At 48.9% G+C, this 20794-nt stretch overlaps 1 protein-coding gene across 2 annotated transcripts in view; it reads left to right on the top strand.

Moving 5' to 3' along the window:
• Positions 1–20794, top strand: part of Arhgef10 (Rho guanine nucleotide exchange factor 10) — a 100766-nt gene that overhangs the window by 10603 nt on the left and 69369 nt on the right. For both annotated transcript variants that reach the window (XM_034520282.2, XM_034520280.2), the window contains exons 2-7: positions 3516–3683; positions 7543–7704; positions 8565–8846; positions 12631–12694; positions 15029–15105; positions 18701–18757. In XM_034520282.2, the coding sequence (XP_034376173.1) occupies positions 3644–3683; positions 7543–7704; positions 8565–8846; positions 12631–12694; positions 15029–15105; positions 18701–18757 (682 nt within the window). In that variant the 5' untranslated portion in view covers positions 3516–3643. The remainder of the gene's footprint in view (positions 1–3515; positions 3684–7542; positions 7705–8564; positions 8847–12630; positions 12695–15028; positions 15106–18700; positions 18758–20794) is intronic.

Here is a 20794-nt window from a genome sequence, read left to right on the forward strand (position 1 = left end):
CTCTGTTCATTCTTTCAAAGGACTAACTGAGTCCTCCGCAGGCAGTCCGACTCCGCAGTAATCTAGGCCTGCTTTGGCTTCAGGAATAAGGCAAGATGAGGTCATGTGAGCTCTGGGAGGTGGGCAGTGCTCATTCTAGCCATCTTGTGTTTGTATTGGGAAGGCAGTGTGATCGTGGACAGTCCTCCCCATCCAGTGAGTCTCAGGTGCCTAGGGCCTTCTCACAGCTGTGTGCTTTGCTTCCTGTGACTTCCTACCACTTGCCAGGAAGAATGCCACCCCCAAACTCCTTTGCTTTTTCTGTTGGAACCATTGGGTGCCCAGCAAGTATGGGGCAGGGCAATAGGTGCTCAGAACATCAGTCACAGATGTTAGTTAGCAAGGCAGCAGTATATGTGCGTGTGCATGCGTGCGTGCGTGCGTGCATATGTGTGTAGGTGTGTGCCTGTGTCTGTGTGTGCCTGTGCGTGTGTGTATGTGTGTTTGTGTGTGTCTCTGCATGTGTGTATATGTGTGTGTGTGTCTGTGCGTATGTGTGTATGTGTGTGCATGTGTCTGTGTGTGTACGTGCGTGTGTGTATGTATGTATGTGTGTTTGTGTGTGTCTCTGCATGTGCATGTGCATGAGTGTGTGTCTGTCTGTGTGTGTGTGTGTATGTGTCCTCCAAGGTGCCTCTCACTGAGATGAGTACTTGTTCTTGCCACCTGCATGCGGTGTCCTGCGACACAGAGGTCTCGGTCCTTCATGGACAGTATCTCCAGACTGTCTTGACCTACCAGCTTCCAGTAATGATACAGAGACCTATATTTCTTTATGAATGCTTAGGCCTTATAGCTTAGGCTTGTTTGCAACCAGCTCATAGAACTTAACAACCAGTTTTTACCGGTTCGTGTTTGCCACATGTCCTGCTGCCTTTCTTTCAGTCCTTGTGTGTCTGGCTCGCTCCATGCTTGGCTGCCGAATCTTGTGCCTCTCAGTTTTCCTCACAGTTCTCTGCCTGGATGTTCTGCTCTTCCTCTCCTGTCCTGCTGTAGGCTGTCAGCTTTTTTATTAAACCAATCAGAAGGTGATGGAGAATAATGTTTATAAAATACGATGCAGGTGCCAAGCAATTAGATTAACAATACCAAAGTCCAGAGGGTACTCAGCTCTCTGTTGGACTCAACATTTGAATCACACAAAGGCAACCTTCACACTGTGCATAAGATCATCCCACCAGAAAGGCAAAGGGCCTTTGGACTCTGAGCTACCCTAGGCTCTGGACTTTTGGGCTCTACCACAAAATACTTGCCCTTGTTGTAGCCCTGGGTGGACCTTGCGGATCCTCAAGCTATAGTGTGTCCTCATCTGAAGTAACAGGTGAACTGTACCTTAGAGCTGAGGTGCAGTTATACATACTATCAACGGTAAGGTAGCCAAGCCTGGCTGTGGCTCACCACATGTATGATGGAGAAAGCCAGCACCAGGAGTGCTGTGTGCTGGTGAAGTGACTCCCGGTGCCAGAGCAGAGACAACAGGTGCCCACTGACAATGCCTACCTACTCAGGTGGGCATGTAAGCAGCTTCTCATGCCCTTGCGGGTAAGACGGAGCCACATGGCAAAGTTGCATGGAGGCAGGAACAAAAGGCTCACATCAGCACATGCACTGGCAGACAGGGATTCTCTGTATAGTGGCAGATGGTGGGCTTGGTACCAGCAGCCATCTTCCTAAGAACACGGTTTTGGCTTACTGGAAGTGCCAAAGCCAGTATCAAGCCTGTGATTCACTGGGCTGGTTTGGCATCTCAGATGTTGTGAGAGACAAAGCTTTGCCAGCTTTCTCCTTGTCACTGAGCAGCAAGTGTGTGGAGAGCCAGCGGCAGAAGAGGCCGCTCACTGGGCATTGCATCCACCCACCCGATACTGGAACAGAAGCATATGGAGAAGGTCTCAAAGTTGTTTGCTTTTCTTCCTACTGTTCTGGTAGGATCTAGAGAGGATGTTGAGTGGTTTCAAGAAAGATCCAGGATAAGTGTTAAGTGATTCCAAGGGGGATCCAGGATGTGTGTTGAGTGACCCCAAGAGGGATCCAGGATGAGTGTTGAGTTATTCAAAGAGGGATCCAGGATGAGTGTTGATCTGGGGCTTGTGACAGGTAATCACTGGATGAAGCCAGGATGGGTGCTGAGAGTCTAGAATGGATCAGACTCCCCTTCTCCCGAGACACTGTTTCTCAAATTCAGTTTTCCTAATGTGTCTAGAGGATGAAACACATAAAACAAAGACAGGACAGAGAGGCAGCCCATCCAGCTTGGCCCTGCTGACTTCAGAGGTAGTTAAGAAACTGTCAGTATTGTTCCTGATGTGGAATAGGTTTTACAGAAACTGCCAGCAGAAAAAGCTGGCTTTCACCTCAGAGGGGATATTCTGGTGCCAAATACAAATGACCATGGCTGGGAGCAGATTCGTGTCCCAGTGTGTTAACAGCTTCATGATGGGTTTTATAGTAGCAACAAAGGAAGCTATGGACAGGCGCAGCTGGTTACCTCAGGTGGGTGAGTTACAGCAAAGTAGAGAAACCTGCTGTGGACCTCAAATCTTATCCGATGGCATTCTTAATCTTTGGGGTGGCAGAGGCTAGGGGTCTGTCTCAGCCAGTGTTCTATTGCTCTGAAAAGACACCATGACCAAGGCAAGTCTTATAAAAGACAACATTTCACTGAGGCTGGCTTACAGTTTCAGAGGTTCAGTCCACTATCATCATGGAGGGAACATGGCAGCATCCAGGCAGACATGGTACTACAGAAGTAACTGAGAGTTCTACATCTGGATGGGCAGACGGTGGGAAGAAAGATAGACTCTGGGCCTGGCTTGAGTTTCTGAAACCTCAAAGTCCAGCCCCCTTGGCATACTTCCGCCAAGAAGGCCACACCTACTCCACAAACAGGCCACAACTCTTAATAGTTCCACTCCCTCTGGGTCCGTGGGGACCATTTTCATTCAAACCACCACTCTGTCTGTTCTGCACTTACCTAATAGTCACAAGGATATTAGGTCACATACAGAGGGGGCAGCAAACGGCTGGTTAGGGGCTAAGACAGCCCAGGATAACTTGCAGTATTCCGACTCTGTCTAGTCACTGATGTTCCTTCCGATCAGTTAAGCAGCCTTGCAAAGTACTGGATTAGTTGTAGCTTTTCCCCCTGGGAACTTCTGTTAAGGCTGCTACAGTTTTATCTGAAGGAAGAGGGGAAACTGTTTGGTTTATGTTGTCAACTCTCCGCCTCAGAACATGGTGTGAGACTGGCAAAGATCTGCCGTGGTGTTGGTTGAAGAGGGCTCTGGCCAGGGCCTTGGGTTCCAAAACAAGTTCCTGGCTGTGATTCAAGGTGAAGTCCAGGAAGCACTGAGAAGCCTTTGTTTGTTTTGCTCTGGATTGTCCCTACTAGGGAGATTTGCAAGTATTTGCAACTAATGGATGGTAAATTCTGTCATTACAGCTGGGAGTGACAGTGACCTCTCTCCTTGTTGCAGGTTTCTTCTAGAAAGCCCCGACTGGTGTCTCCTGGGAAGGTTTCCTATGCCAACTTGAATGTTTCTGCTTGCAGGGGCCCCTGTCCCCTGATGCTGTCCAAGCGTGGAGGAAGGAGGCAAGGCTGAGCATGGACCAGGGAGAGGCCTCCCCTCCTCCTGTACCTGCAGGTAGGGATCTGCCTCCTCAGAGGTGTCCCTGGGCTCCTGTAGTCCTCGGGGATTCTGCTGGAAGACTCCAGCTTCCGGAATCACTAAATTGCTGCTACTTGGCATGGATCAAGAAAGAGATGGTTGGTTTTGTGGTATAAACGGGACGTGAGCTTTGACTGTCCCTGGCTGGTGTACCTGTGTACCTGGGTGCAGGTGAGCTAGCTGCCTGTGTCCAGCCTGTCACCTGTCTTCAGCATCTTGGATTCCATAAGTTTTGTTTTGTTTTTGCTTGGTCCAGTGCGAGTCACTCCTGAGCTGGTGTGTAGGGTCCATTTGGGAATATACCCTGCCTACCAGTCGAGTCCCCTCAGGAACCAGCAAGCTCTTGAGCACCGGGAGCAGACTAGGACAGTGTTCTTCCCTGCTTCCTTGGCTGTGGGCAGTTCAAGGCCAAACTGGGCGGCGTCCTCTATCTGCTCAGTTGATAGACACAGAGGACAGTCCACTGGTTGGTTTCTCTTGTGATCACGTCAGAACTGTGCCCTTAACAGAAGGGCTATGGTACCCACTCTGCAAATGGAGGAGGTGGGTGCTGGAATCTTAATAGCACAGTCTGCAGGTTAGGGTGGGCAGTAGCTATGAGACAGCCCAGCCATACGAGGCTGGCCATTCCTCTGTGTGCAGGACCCGGCAGGCATGGCCTGGAAGGGGCTTACCTTTGTCACTTGGCTCTGTCCTGTCTATCTTACCCTGTCTATCGCATGTGAGCTCTGGCCTATGTGGTCACACCTGGGAGTCACAAATGCATGCATACAGCTGTTTACAAAGAGCATCTAAGGCATGGAGATACCCTGGAGCACCAAGGTGTAGTGAGATGATTTGATAGGAGATTCCAGTGCTGAGGCAGTGACCACTGCCAACTGATGGAGATTCCAGTGCAGAGGCAGTGACCCCTGCCAACTGAGGGAGATTCCAGTGCAGAGGCAGTGACCCCTGCCAACTGAGGGAAATTCCAGTGCAGAGGCAGTGACCATTACCAGCACAAGGAGACTCCAGTGCAGGTTACTGCTCAGGCTAGAAGTTCACTTTCTGGGCTTCTGGAAATATAGGATACGAAAATAAATTCCAGCTTCACTTTTGCGTATTTATAGGCACAGACACCTGCTAGTGGGGAGAGAGCTTTTATTCAGTGTTGTACGCTCACTGGGTCACACACAAAAAAGTCATGAAAGTGCACAGAGGAGTGATTGGGAAGAGGAGGGGTCACAAGGAGTGAGGAGATGGGGGAGGATGACTGAGGGGTGACACTGCCACCACAGAGCTGTGGCAAGAACAGCTTCACTCTGTCCCGACCACTGGGCTCTAGGCTGGCTGTAAGGATGTGAACTAGAAACATCTTATATGGGGTAGGGGTAGGCAGGACCTCTGCTGTCTCTTTAAGCAAGGGTCAGATGGTCAGTCTTGGACTGCAAAGGTAACACTTTAGTAAGGTCACAGTGTCACTTTAGTAAGGTCTGGTATAACACTCGGCCCATGACTTCTCATCCGAGTTGTTTTCTGTGAAGCAACATGGAGCATGGCAGTGTGGGTGGGAGACATCGCCTCTTCTGAACCTCCGTCATCATCTCCACGAGTCATCCTGGCTCCTCTTCCTGGGGCTCCGTTGCTACCCCTGAGCTCTCTGCACATTTTTTCTGCCTCTGAGGATCCTGGTAAGACCAGTTTTGCCCAGCTGTTGGAGTTCTGGTTCTGACAGGCTTCAGACCAGTGCTGTCCAGATTACCTTTTTGTCAGCCACACTTGGCTGCAAGGTTGGATGAGCAATCTCCCCTCCCCCACCAAATATACTTCCCTATAAACGCACAACCCATACTTCGGTGGGGGAGGGGGCAACACTCCACCCCCAGGTCAAGCAGTACCATTTTGTCATCTGTGCCTTCCACAGTTGGCTGTCCAAGCGCTCAGGTCTTCCAGAAGCTCACTAGCACAGGTTTTTTTTTGTTTGGTTGGGTTTTTTTGTTTGTTTGTTTGGTTTTTTTTGTTTTTTTGTTTTGTTTTGTTTTGTTTTGTTTTTGCTTCTTGTTAATTTTTGCTGCTGGGAATTCTGGCTTGACACAGTCTTGCCCCATTTGCATTGGGATGACCCGGACGACTCACTTGTCTGCTCTGCTTGTCGCTCCTCCGTGAGCCTGACTGACATGCTGGTCTGCACTGTCAGACCTGCCAGAGCCTCTCCTACCTTGTAAAGGTCACATCCTAGTGTGAGGCTCAACAAGACCACTATGGCCTTAAAACCAATCCCAGGGGCCCTGCTGAACCAACTTATTTCGTAACTCTCCTGTCCATACTATCCTATTTGATCTGGTAAGTGGATATCCAGTGTTGCTATGCTTGGGTCTGGTTGCCCCAGTAACACTTATCCATCCTCTGATAACTCAGTCTCCCAGACCCTGATACTCACAGGGACCAGCAATAACCAAGCATTCCTAATGGTCCATGAGACGGTACATGATCTTTCGGAATGTCTTTCTCCGATTGCCCCAGGACACTTGGCTTTTGTTTCAAGGAGCATGAGTGGTTATATTTCCAGGTTTCTCCAAAAGGCTCCTGGTTCCTAGCTTGAGAGTCTTTGCCAGTTAAAGCAGCTCAGGTGCAGAGCATTGCCTGGTTTCCATGTTTTCTGTCCCTGCTCCCACCACCAAAGATTTATTACAGCTCCCATCAGCAGAGATCTTCCTCTTCCTCTGCATTGAATATCAGATTGGAGGGCTATTAGCACTTTTGTTTCACTCTCTCCTTCATCGTCTGATTCTAACTGGAGGCTCCCAAGATTCTGGACCCTAGAAAGGGCTCTTCAACAAGAATCTCACTTGGGCTATCTTTTCCTTCGTCCTGCCGTCTGTAAATCCCAGAAGCCAACACCTCTGCCTCCTGCCCCCCCTTTCCTGTTCCTCCTGCAATTCAGGGGCCAGCGTGGAGGATGGCCTCATCCACATATCTTCCATTACACAGGGAAGTCCTCTCTGGCAGATGGCTCTGCCTCTGTCGAATGTCTCACTGCCTGGAGCAAGGACTACACAAGAACTGCCAATGCTTGCCTGCGATTCTTTTCCATACATGCTGCGTATGGACTACAGTATATTCCCTAACCCACCAGCTGGTTTGGGGGGTATCTCCACAATCATGTGGCAGATGCCTTTCATCAAGGAGAGAGATGCCACCCCATACACAGAGAAGCAGCCACCTGGGATGGAATCAAGAACTGTGCACTTGCCTGGCAAGTGAACTGAACACACAACCCTGTCCCGACAAACCCTATGTGATATAAAATGTGTTTTTCTCAGCGATGCTCTCTTTTCGCACCCCTGCCAAAAGAGCAGTTTGGAACCATTCTAATTGTGGGGTGAACATTACAGTGGCACCTCATTCTGCCAGGGGATGATTGAGGCGTGTCATTGTGAAAAACAAGAGGGAGGACTTGTCTTGTGGCCAGGAGCCTGTGAGTAAATCAAGTCTTTCTCCTCTCGAGTTGTCACAGTATGGCAAGGAGACCATATTTTCCTAGATGCTAAGTCAGGGCCCATATTTCAGATGTGAGAGATGATTTTTCTCCTCTCTTCCTTTTTCTGTTTTTTTTTTTTTTTTTTTCTACCTTGTGGTGAAGGGCCTGCCAAGGGAAGTTGTAATGCTGACCCAAAGTCCTACTGCTGTTTCTAGCAAGGGCTGCCAGCCGTTTCCGCAGGAACCGAGCTCAGCTTCTCCACCTCCTCCTGCCTTCTCTCCTGGGTTGGTTTGCCCTGCACAGGGAGGTTACAAATGCCTTCCTGGAAGCAGAGAGAAATATCAGCATTGTGATGTGTGTTATTTTAAACTCCAGAACTCGAAGTGAAATGTGACACCAGTAACAATGAAGACGAGGGAGAATTATTTGACTTTGACAGTGGAGATGAAATTCCGGAAGCGGATCGGCAAGCCCCGTCTGCCGATGGGACGAGTGGGGCTGATGCAGGAGATGCAGACGAGAACACGTCCCCTGCAGGTCAGTCACATGGCCACACTGCCCTGGGTCCTGCAGGAGGGCTTATAGCGTAGGCCAAAACAGAGCTGTTCACATGATGGCACTCAGGAAGACCAAGAGAGAGGAAAGCTGAGGAGACAAGGTAGCTCCTTCAAAGACTCACACCCGCAACCCCAGTGACCCCTTCCTCCAGCCCAGTCCCACCGTCCGGTATCCTATTCAGCTAAGAGCTCATCCATGGGGTACAAGATGCAGCTATACCTCATAACACCACCTGCTGGAGACCAAGCCTTCAGCCTGTGAGCCTTGGGTTGGGGGCGGGCTTCATGTATAAATCACAACAAAGACAGTTTTGGGGGCCGTAGGCATCAGGGTCTCTGTGATGCCCCTGAATCAGCTCTACTGTGTAATATTTCCCCTCAGTTTCTATTCTTGTTGCTCTAACCCCTCCCCCAGTTTCTTGTTTAGAGACAAATGCCTGCTATTGTCTGATAGATGTCTCTTGCCATTTCATCATGGTACATAAACTGGGATGAGTTACCTGGCTGGGCTACTGCCGAGCCCAACTGTGGTCACTCTTTTGTCCCCGGCCAAGTCTCTCCATGTGGTTCTTTGACTCCTTATTTGATGTATTGTCCTGGGGACCTCCGTGCAGGGCCTCTTCCCTCTGTGCCCAGGAGAGATGCCAGCTCCCCATTCCATGGTGTACTCCACGGATCTGGGTCTCACAACCTCCTGTGATGATCTGGGAATGCTGGGAGTCCTGACACTGGGGATGGGTACAGGGTCTCCCTGCCCTTGCTACTAGCACGGGGACCACATACACTCCCCAACCCCCAACATGCACCTTGTTTGCTAAATAGCATCCTTCCGTCCTCCAGGAAATGGAACTGGAGCCGAACCTGCCCCCGAGGCAGAGCCTGCAAAGCTTGTGGCCCCAACAAAAGTGAACCCGTATTCTGTCATTGACATCACACCGTTCCAGGAGGAGCAGCCACCGTCTCCAGACGCGAACACAGAGGAGGAAGGGGTGGGCCTGCGTGTGCCCAGTGGTTACTCCGTGCCTGTGCCCTGTGGCTATGCTGTCCCATCTAACCTGCCATTGCTGCTGCCTGCCTACTCCAGTCCTGTCATCATCCGAGCGGAGTCTGTAGAGGAGGAAGGTATGCGACCCCAAAACTTCACGTGGCGACAGGGCACACTGACTGAGAAATCTGTGCCCAGTCTTTCCTCTCCCATCATGGTATTTGTCTGCAGTGTTGGAAAATGTGTTCAATTATTCATCTCTTTAAAATGATAGATTCACACCCCCCTTTCCCCCCAGTGCTAGAGTACTGTACAGTACTCAGTACTAACTACTAGAGCCTTGTGCATGCTAGGCAATTACTCTGCCAGTGACCCTAGTCCACAGCCCTTTCGACTTCTTATTTTGTGACCAGGTCTTGCCAGACTGTCCAGGTTGGCCTTGAACTCACCCCACAGCTCGGGCAGTCAAGAACTCATGATGCCCCTGCCTCAGCTGCCCCGAGTGGCTGTGCCACATGCCTGGCATGTGAACACATTTTCTTTTTTTCTTTTTTTTTTTTTATTGGATATTTTATTTACACTTCAGATGCCATCCCCTTTCCCCATTCCCCTCCCTAGAAAACCCCTATCCCATGCCCCCTTTCCCTTTTTGCATTTATACACTTTTTTAAAAATGTTAATCAAAGGCTTTATAGGTTTGGTAATGTAAGTGTAACCCAATACACAACCTAGATATATCAACTATCTTTGACTGGTGGAGATACTTGAACATCTGCCTCCCTGTCTCCCGCCTCTTTTTCTCTCTCATCACCTAGCTTCTCCTCTCCTTCTTCTCCTCCTCTCCTTACTCCTTCTCTTCCTCTCAGTGCTCCTTCCCCCTTAGCTCCTCCTACATATCACCCTTCCTGTTAAAATAAAACTTTTCTCTCAAAATACAATTAGAGCATAATTATGCCAATTTGTACCAGTGAGGTACAAGATACTCCTAATACCCAGTCCATTATTTTGTTGACTAACCAGAACCTCTGTCATCTCTCCTAACTAAAACACTTAGTTCTGAACCTGGCTTTTTCCTTGGCTTTAGAATGAATGTCAGCTGAAAACCATCCACTCAGATCTTTTCTCTCAAAGTAAATAGCCAGGATTGGCTATGAGACTATAGGTCTTCAACCCCTTCAGAAATCCAGAATGACTAAGTTAGCTGAAATTATGGGAAGCACAAAGCATAGCTTCTAAAACTTAGCCAATTTATAGAGACTGCTGGAAACCTGGACAGTCCCTATACTACAGAACGTTGGAGCATCAAATCTTCAGCCTTCTGGCCCAGAATCATCTGACAGACCTTAGTGATACAGAATTATTAAGGGCTGATTACTCTGTCTAGGCAGATATAATCAGTCGACTGTTCTGCAAGTGTGTCCTCTACTGGACAGTAATTTGTCTGTAGATGGAAAGAAGCAATTCTCGCCTAGTGGCTGTCACCCCAGAACTGGAGTAACTCCAAGGATGCTCAATTTCTTTTTAGAATCCATGACAGGAAGCTGTTAGGAGCAGACAGGTCTCTAATCAAAATGAACATTAATATAGAAATATTTGTAACATCAATTCTATGGACTTCTGACATTTTGAAAACCAACTATCTATGTAAGGTAACCTGGACTGTTGTCTGTTAACTCCTCTCAGCTATTCCTAAATAGAATATTAAAAATACCCTAACAATAAACTCAAAGCCATGAATTTGCTATAGTCCCTTAACTCATAGGCTAACTGTCCCAGATCAGTTAAAAAAGTTAAAGAAGGACTGGGTCTAAGCCTTGTATTCCTAAATGTGTTATAAGGCACAATGCCCATGAGAGTATCAATATTCATCTCACTTTTATATCAATAAGAAGCTCATACCAATGAAAACCTTAAATTTGAAATCAAAGTAAATTTTGTACCATTTAAGAAATTATAACTTCATCTTGATATTAATTATACAGATTTCTACCAATAGGTTATGGCTATGCAATAAGTCCTAGCTAATCCTCCCTGTTCCAACAAAACCACTATTTTTCCCTAGAAAGACAACCCAATATTAACCACCTTAGTGGCTTGGGTAGCCAGGGCTTGGTGTGTTGCTCACCAGGTTTTACACCTGGCAGCTGCATGTGCTGTTTGGCATCCAACTACATGGCTGCAGCCCCTGTGGCCAGGACAGCACTGTCCTCGTGGTTGGGGTCTCCATGTTGTCTGCACCAGGTTCAGCCTCTTGGCCTACAGCCAGCTTTAGTGTGATTGGAAAGTGTTAGGAGCTATTGCTTATTACGTACTCATAAAATAAGTCCTTTTCTGAGGGCTCTTCATGGGCAGCATTACCAGCCCAGGAATTCAGCCTTTGCCTGAGGTCATCCAGTCAGCTTTCCCCAGGGGTGGCCCTCTGCCGCTGAGCAGGGATGCAGCCCATTGGAGGATGGGCAGGCCATATGCACGCACGTGTGCCAAATGATGGCACCATCTCCTGTGAGCCCCTCCTCTGAGCTGGCTCTGTCTGCACTCCTCCCAGCCTGCTCTTTGACCGGCTGCCTGTCCTGTTCATCTGCACACACTGTATACAGATCCTGCGGGGCTGCCTTTTCTAGGAGAGAGCACAGTTTGTGTATGTGTGAATCAGAGATGAGCCTGAGTGATTTAAAGAGAAGAAAGATTTTCTCTGTTTCATGGCTCCTGAGGGTTCGTCCCATGGTCTCTGGCTGCATTGCTGGAAGGCAGGACATCATCGTGTGGTGGACGCTATAAACGGAGCAAAGCCACTTGTACCATGGCACTTAGGAAGCAGTTAGAGACAGAGACCTTGAGAAGGTGGCCCTGAAAGAGTTAAAAAATTTTAAACCTTCCACAGATGGAGTCAAGAGTGCAGATCAGCTTGTTCTGTGCTCTGGGTCCTAGGAAACTAGCTATCCACAAGACAAAATAAGTAAGATAAGAGTTCAGAGCTGGGAGTTTAGGACAGCGTGACCAAGGCTATGGGTACCAGGAACTAAAAACTGACCATAAGATAGGTTGAATAGGGTTTGAGCTGGAAGTTCAAGTTAGCGTGCCTGTGCACCCTGGATACCAGGAACTTGGCTGACCACAAGATAGATGGCTGATTATGTATAGGCTCTTAGAGAATAGCCTGTTCCTTGTACCCTGTCACAAACTGAATAATGGGCTGGAACTTTCCACAGGTGCTCTCCAATAGCCCTCCTTTACTCCCCCTGGGTTGTAGTTCCCCCCCTGAGTTGTGGTTTTGGGCTTTAAATTCTCTCTGCCTTCAAAGCCCAGGGGTCAGACCCCATTGCCCCTGCGTGGGTCATGGGTCTTGACCTCAGTATATTGATTAAAATATGCCTCTTGCTGATTACATCAAGTTCAGTGTCATGCAGTTAATGGGTGGCTGCGAATTCCTGAGGCTTGGGTGAGGTCCTCCATTCGTGGGGGCCTTACAGCCCCCAAGAACACTGGTCTCCCTACCCCCAGTGACTGGCTCTCTCAGACTAGGCTCACCTCCAGAAGTCTGGTTGTGATCCCGTTGGCATCAAAGCCCTTATGGTTCAGTCTCCCTCCATGATTGGATCATTTAAACTGGGGACCACGACTTCCATACGTGAGCCCCACAGGGGACACCGTATCCACGTAAGCCTGACATGTACTGTACTTCCTCCCCAGTCTGACATAGTGTGTGTGTGTGTGTGTGTGTGTGTGTGTGCGCGCGCATCTAGTCTGTGTCACAGACCTGGGATCTCACATCCTCTCATGATTCTATTACGAATACATTTTTATCTAAGAGCTTATCAGTTTCCAGTCTGCGGTAGCTCAAGCCCATTGGTGAGGAAGAAGCATGACAATGTAAGGATCAGAAGTCAACTGTGAAACACTGTCAATCATTTCTTTTCACAGAAGCAGCAGAAGTTGCTGGTGATGGGCAGTGCAATTCCTTAAGCTCCGAGGACCTTCCACACAGGTATCTCTGCTGGCTCTGGCTCCCCGGTGTCAACATCCTTTCCCTCAGTGCTGGCCTCAGCCCCTCAGGATTCTAAGCTGCAGGAAGACACTATCATGAACCTCAGGTGCTATTGCCTTAGGTCCTACTCACCTCTAGCCCTCAGTGTGCCACAGCCTCAAAGTGTCCCCCCTCTCTGAAGCATCAGTGTAACCTGTGAGATGGTGACCAGAGTGTCTCTTCCCATTCATCAGGCCATGTCACACCAGCATGGCTGTGGCCGGTCTTAACCCCCTGTGTCTTCCCTTTAGTCCTTAAGGATTAAAGCCCCCCAATCTTAAGATTCTAGAAGCCACTGGAATTTCTAGAGACAAATAAGCACATGGTGAGGACTCCCCATCTGGTGGGAATGGAGAATTAGGGACAGAGCAGCCCCACAAAGGCCGTGTTTTCATAAACCGTAGTTCTATACTTGATTGGAAGTTAGTAATCAACCCCACTGAGGAGGCAAAGAAGGGTCACAAGTTCTAGACTAGACTAGGCCATGTAGTGAGACCTTGTTTCCAAAGACCTTATACATGGCCTTGTATCCCAAAACTTAAACCAGAGTGGGGATGATGGCTTTGGTCAGTAAAGTGCTTGCCACACAGTCTTGAGAACACGAGTTCAACCCTCAGTCCCCACATAAAAACTGGTGCAGGGCACAAACCTGTAATCCCAGCACTGGGGAGACAGAGACAGAAGAATCCCTTGGGGGCTTGCTGGCCAGCCTGTCTAGCTGAATCAGTGGGCTCCGGGTAAGATATACTGTTCCATAAAATAAGGTAGTGAGTGATGGAAAGATACCCAATGTCAGTGTGTGGCCTCCACTCACAACATGCATGTACACCCAGACACACATGTGCACATGTCAGTGTGTGGCCTCTGCTCATAACATGATGACACAGACACACATGTGCACATGTGTACACATACCAACATCATCACTAACCACCACCAACAACAAAATAACTATTCAAAAAGTGAAAGAGCCCTCCCTTCCCTATGTAATCCCGTCTCTCAGGTCAGTAAAGGACCATTTCTGCCCAGTGTGCACATCTGTGGGTGTCTGCTGTACATCCTCATCCTCCAGCATCCCGCTGAGCGTTTCCTATCTGGGCCCTGTGGACATGCCCTCACCTGTCTGCTGTCCCCTTCCCCATCAATCACTAGGCACAGGACCAGTCCCTGACTCTGCCCTGTGCACACATCCACATACAACTAATATGTCTCCCCTCCATGGTCTCCCTTTCTACTGTTAATAGCTCTCCCATAGTTAACCCTGATACATGAAATGTTAAGTATGCTAAATGGAGCCTTACAGAATTAGCAGTTACTAAGTTCTAAATTGCCTGCTCTTTCAGCATGGTGAGGCTGGCATTCATTAGGGACAGGAGTCATGCTTTTGTGCAGCATGACCACTGGGTGTGGTCTCAGTAGGAAATAGCAGTCCCTAAAGGGTCCAATGCTGTCTGGTATCAGGCATCTGTGGGGTGTATCACTCCCAGAGAAGGGAGTGACAGTGAAGACCTTCACCAACCTTCACTCTCAGCCCTTCCGTTGAGATCTCACAGACAGACTTAAAACTTTTAACAACCAAGGGGGCAGTGCAGGCAGTGGCCTCGGCTGTATGTCCTTACCCTGAGAGGTTGGGTAGGTTCCTCAGTGACTGGGTGGGGTCTATTCCTTCTCTTTACCTGGGTTGGCTTTCCAGAGCCCTCTGTGTATTGCTGTGTGGTCACACTAATTCTGTACTTCTCCTTCCCCCAAATTCTTCTCCTTCCCCCAAATTCTTCAGTATGACTGCCTCAGCCTGCAGTGGATGTCCTGGGGCCTGTCACCCCACCACCCCATCAGTGTGTTGGGACCTCACGATGACAATTCACGTTGTGTCTAGTGAATCCTTTCTTGTCATTCTCTGTGGGAAGTGCAACAGTCGTTCATATTGTGTAAGACAGAGTCCCAGTCCCTGTCTGGCTGTGACTATAGCTCTGTGGGTGTGGATAGGCCTGTGGCGACCTGTGTGCCTTCCTCCTGCCAGCCTATGCTGGAGGAAGAGAAGACTGAGGCCTTGTGCAGTCAGGTGGCATCACGTGTGGCATCCAGGCTGTACAGAGAGGATGGCACTTCTGATGCTGCTATGTGTGTGGTGGCTGATAGGCTTCATGTGTGTAAACTTGAACTTGGGACCCTTGCAGTTGTGTCTGGGAAGATCCATGGCAGACACAGTGTGTGCACACGCATGGGTACTATAGGTCACCCAGCCCCTCCTGACTGCCACGCTCATCCATGCTCTCATGATATCTTTCCTTCCAGCGGTGATCAAGGCAGCCAAGAAGGCAGTGCCCTGGCCCGGTGGGCAGCCGACCCTGCCAACACAGCATGGATGGAAAGTAAGTACCACTGGCCCAGGGGCCTGGACCCCCTCCCCTTAAGCACCTACAGGTTCTTCCAGAAGGTGGCAGCATGTCTCCTTTCCTGGAAACCTGAAACTTTCAAATGCTTTCCTTTATCTAAATACTCACAAAGGCTCATGTATAGAAGTTTCCCTGGGACTCTGAAGTGGCCTCTTGCTTTGCATCGAGGCAGTGACAGCTCTCCACTGAGCCCTGCTCCCCAACCCACCCCATTTTTTCCTGGTACAGACAGGCTTCACTGTATGATGGGGGCGCTAGTGCTCTGACCTGCTGCCCTGGACAGCCTTCTCTATTGAGACATGGGGAGAAGCTTCCCAATTGGGTTGCCATTAGAGTGTCTTTGTCTGAAATAGTGCTCAAGGGTGACCCTCCGGGGCAATGCTGGGGAGGGGCCGTGCAGGTCTGGGATTTCACAGTTGTTTAAGAATTGAGATGTTTTTAGATAGTCCCTTGTGTTTTGATTTTTAAGGAAGTAAAGAGTATGCCTTTTATTACCCGGTAGCTCCTTATTTCTGGGTAGCTCTTTCATAAGATTGGCCCCAAAGTCAAACCACCTTAGCTGCCTCCAAGTTCAAGTCTCTTCTGGAAAGTTTTGTGTTGCTCTAACTGTGACTAACAGGTTCTACGGGGATTGTGGTAGCTTCCGGGAACAACTGACTCAGAACCATCACGAGAGTCCATCGGCATCTTGTTATGTACCAGCAGTCTTATTTCCAGTGTACACAGTGTCCAGATTTCTTCTGCGCTCCTGTTTCTGTCTTTCTGTGTCTCTGTCTCTCTGTATGGCTCTGTCCCTCTGTTGCTATCTTTGTCTCTATTTCTCTCATCTGTCAGTCTCAGTCTCTCTGTCTCTCTGTCTCTGTCTTGGTCTGTTTCTTTTGTCTGTCTCTGTCTCTCTCTGTGTCTGTGTCTGTGTCTCTGTCTCTCTGTGTGTGTTTCTGTCTCTCTCTGTGTCTCTGTCTCTCCAAATAATTTACTGCTTAAAAGCAACCCTAGGGCTTATACTACCCAGCCTGGTCTTTGGAGGAGAAATTTTTTTTTTCTGGCCACAGTTGCTCAGGTGTTAGTGGTGTGCCAGCTGCCACCACAACTTCAAGGGTGCAGACTAGACTTGGTTGCCATGGTGATTGGTAAACGAGCTATGTGTGGGGAACAGTTCCTTTATAGTCTGTCTCCCATGTTTTTGAATATGGTAACCTACCTACTGTGGTTGGGTGTTCTTCCACAGAAAGTGTAACACAAATACTTCTGAAAACTAACTCCAGAAGGCTTTTTCTCCACGCGAGGCACATAAGCACTTGACTTACTCAGTTGAGTCTCAATGTTATAGGTGGCCCAGTGTGATCATCTTACATAGTATATGACACTTTTATATAACCTCCCCGTTATGTGTTACACACACACACACACACACACACACACACACACACACACACACTTGTTAACACTTACTCACAGGCTGTGGGGATGAAATCTTGTGGGCGGGGGAAAGAGGGAATCCGGTGGCCGGGTCCCAGGGCAGTCTGGCATCAGGGTCCCGGGCGGGCTTCCCACGTCGCTGGCGGAGGGTCCCACATTGGTACAGCCGCGGGCTGGCGATGGGCGGCTCAAGTTTCCAAAGGCTGGGAACCTGGCGGTGGCAGATCAGGCAGATCAGGCAACACGTGGAGTCCGGGTTTTCCAAAGCTTTTATTGTTCATGGTATGGTAAATGGATGTAGGCGGTAGGCGCTCCCCCCCCCCCCCGCCCCACAAAAGCCAGGGGAGACTAATTTTATAGGGAGGGGGGAAAGGGGAGGGAATAACTTAATTAGCTACGCCCCTGGCCTTTTGATAATTCATTAATATTTAAATCTCTGGAGGTGGAGACTTGTTAATCACGCCCTCTACCTGTGTGTTACGTGACTGAGGGTGGCAGGTTAAATGGAGTTACCTCGTCTAAGGCCCAACATCCCACTCTCTTTTCTTTCATAAAAAGAGGGGCGGCTCTGTATCATCTGTAGTCTGCAAGGTACAGGTTAATGAGAGATGTGGACCCTGTGGAGTAGTCTGGAGTCCAGGAGCATGGGGAGATAATTGCCGTCCCTGACAGGCAATGTCCTGTTGGGTTCCCCACCCCACCCCCATCCCCCCAACCCCGCTATCTCAAACCCAGCGCTCTATCAAGGGCGCCTAGGAACAGAACTGAACACCCTACCGTGCCTTAAAGGGTCTCCGGGGTTCAAAGCTCGTTCAACCAGGCTATGTCCAAACCATCTCTTCACAACCCAACATCTCACTCTTTTTAGTGAAAATTTTGGATGAGGTGGTCAAAAGAAAACACTATGTAGGCCGGATGGTGTAGCATAACTAAGTCAAGGGTAATGGGAATTGAGGGTAGGGTTTGGAAGGCAGGGGATCATTGAAACAATTAAATACAGGTTGTACAGTTTGAGGGTAATGACATCTGATTAATCTAAATAGACATTATGTTTTCCTCACTAACATGTAACTTTAGCTATGTGACTTTGGCAAAAGAGGTCATTTGTAGCCGGAAGGTCTGGATCAGTCTTCTGTGGTGAGCGTCTCTGGGTTCTGGCGTGCATCTCTATAGTCTGGTGTGGATCTCTGGATCTCAGCATGCTCTGGGGACTTCAGTCAGATGAGATGGCTGGAAGAAGGCAGCTTGGCAGGTTCCAGGAGGTGGCGCTGTCTCTGGATCTCAGTGTGTCTCTGGAGTCTGCAGTCAGATGAGGTGGCTGGGAGGAAGCAGCTTGGCATCTCAGGCAGGTTCCAGAGGATGGCGTGGACTCTGTTGGATCTTTCGGTATACCTGTAGGATAATCACAGGAGGGAAGCAGCATCTCCAGCAGGGAGATGTCTGTAAAGGCTGGATATTGAGCATTAAATTGCTTGGGAACAAGCACATCGTGGTCTGCCGTTAAGATCCTGGAAAAGCAAAGGTGTCTGAGGAAATTTAGTCTTAGAAGGTATCTTTGAGTCTGTTTTTGGATGGCTGAGGGAGAAAAACAATGTTAATTTTGTATCTGGGATTGACTCCCTCTTTCCCCCACCCGCGAGATTTCATCCCCACAACAGGACACTCAGGTTTCCATAACACAGGAGAAAAACTGCTCCATGCCATCAAAGCATTACTGGCAAGGGTGGCTTCTTACCTCCAGGGTGTAAACCCTACACACAGCTCGTCAGTGCAGCTCAGTAGAGTCCCATGCCACGTGTCACCAATGGAGTCCTTTATTCCTAAGACTTGTGTTGCGCCTTTGTATTCTGGTGTGTCAGGACATCTGAACCCCACAGGCTTAAACCTGTTCAAAGGAGCCATGGAGAGATACACAGTTGTAGAATAAATGGGGCTGAAAACCATGAACCCCCCTCATGTAGGTCAGATTTCACATCTTCTGTTTAGAGCTGAAGCTCTCATTCAGAGCGTTGTCTTCTTGCCCAGCCGCGGCCAGCCACCTCTCTGCTCGAACCTTCTGGATATTTCTAACATGGGGAGGCTAGCCTTAGGACATTCACATCACACTCATCAGTTCTGGCCAGTTTTTAACACATCTTCCCTTACTTTGCAGATCCAGAGGAAGCAATTTACGATGACGTTCCAAGGGAAAACTCAGACTCTGAACCAGGTTTGATCACGTCTAGGCCAGCGTTTTAGGACTAGTTTAGCAGTTCTCGGGTGCAAGGGCAGCTAGTGTGTGTGCGGTCCCCTGGGTCCAGCATGCCTGCTTTCTGGCTTCACGTTCTTGGTGCTTGTTTCGTCTGGTGTGATTGAATGCTGGTGTGCTTGTTCACAGCACTGGATGCTCAAGAAAGGCACAGCATGCACCTAAGAAGTGGTACAAACAGGGACGTACAGAGAGGCGAGGTAAGGCCTCTAGATCTAAGGGAAAATAAAAATTGTCAGACTGTGGAGATGCAAGCCTAAAGCAGGGTTCACTGAACACTGATCTAGAACTTGATCTAGAACTTGGCAGACGCAAATGGAAATGGTGGCACACCAGATCCCCACTGCTGTCTTAAAGCAGCGGAAGGAGCCACTAAGAGCTGTGGGAGGGCAGTGCCAGACCACTGGGTAGCTGAGAGAGGGAGGAAGCTCTTACAGCTCCCACATCCAGTCAAGCACAATCTGTGTAGCATGCCATGGCAGTCAGGGGCTTGGGGTCGTCCTCACAGATTGGAGAAACAGTATTGTACCCCGGGGAAAGGATACAGAAGCAGAAGGAAACGGGAGAGCAGTGAGCATGGCAGCTGGCAGGCCTATGGTGAGCCACAGAGCATCAGTCAGTCACGGCAGCTGACGGTGCTGGCCGGTTTACAGGTGGGCTGACCTCCCCAGAGCTGTGGTCACGTAATGGGGAGCCATTTCAGGCAGACGTTGCTTGCATTTCGTGCTCTTTGTGGTTTGTGGGTGTGTTTGGCTATGAAGAGCCCGGTGTGTGTGTATGACGGGCATAGAAGTACCTTGTTTAACTTCTAAACCAGTGAGCAGAACCAACCTGGTTGAAAGTAAGGGATTATAAATTAAGAAGAAAATGGCAGGTAGCATGAGGGAAGATTTCGGAGTGGGTCTCAACATTGTTCATATCAACATTGAGTTACTATGAACTCGGCCCAACTGCCTGTAGAGGTTTCTCGATTGAACAGCAACACTGGCCACGGGGTGTAACAGGAGGGACACGTGAGGGCGTCAACAACGTGGAAGCAAACGTGTGGGAAGGAAATGATGGTCACCGAAGTGAACGCAGCCCATGTAACCAGTAAGCGTTAGCTGCTGCACTAACTGGCATTATTAGCCAGTGTAACAATACACATTAGGTGAAGTATTCCATGGCATCCTTAGAGGAACACAGTGGCCCCTCAGCAGAGGCTCCCGATGCACACAGGGAGTTATATCTGAGATGTGGCTGGAGACAAGTTCCTTACATAACTGGAGCGAGATCTTAATGAATTCATCGCCACTGCTGATGGGCGCTGGCTACAGAATCAATGGCTGTAGCATGCCAGTGTGGCCGGCTTTAGGACAGCTTTGAGGATATAGTTTCCAAGCCTGTTTTCAAGTACATGGTATACTTTAAAGTTACGTACTATGCTTCAGTGAAAGTATTAGCAAATGTCCCCCCAAAAGTAGCATGCAAACGTTATCTGATGAACATTCAGATGACCTTAGTTAGGGTTTCTAGGTTTGCTGTGTTAAAACAAACAAACAAACAAACAAAAAAAAAACAAAAACAAAAACAAAAAAAAACCACCATGACTCAAAGCAACTTGGGGAGGAAAGGGTTTATATCAGCTTAAATCTGTCAGGCCATGTGCCATCACTGAGGAAAGTCAGGGAAGGAGCCTGCAGGTGAAAACTGAAGCAGATTATATGAAGGGGAGCTGCATCCTGACTTTCTCTGCATGGCTTGCGTAGCCTGCTTTCTTAGAGCACCCACGACCACAAGTCCAGGGCTGGTGCCACCCACAGTGAATTAGATCCTCCCACACCAATCATCAGTCAAGAAAATGTCCCACAAGATTCCTACAAGCCAGTCTTGCCGGGAGCAGTTTCTCAGTTCATGTTCTCTCTACCCAAATGACTCTAGTTGTGTTGAGCTAACATCAAACTGCTACGCAGTCCAGTAAGATCGATAAAAGTAAGATGAACATAATTTTGAAAAGGA

Source organism: Arvicanthis niloticus, chromosome 16 (genome assembly GCF_011762505.2).
Source record: "Arvicanthis niloticus isolate mArvNil1 chromosome 16, mArvNil1.pat.X, whole genome shotgun sequence".
NCBI lineage: Eukaryota > Metazoa > Chordata > Mammalia > Rodentia > Muridae > Arvicanthis > Arvicanthis niloticus.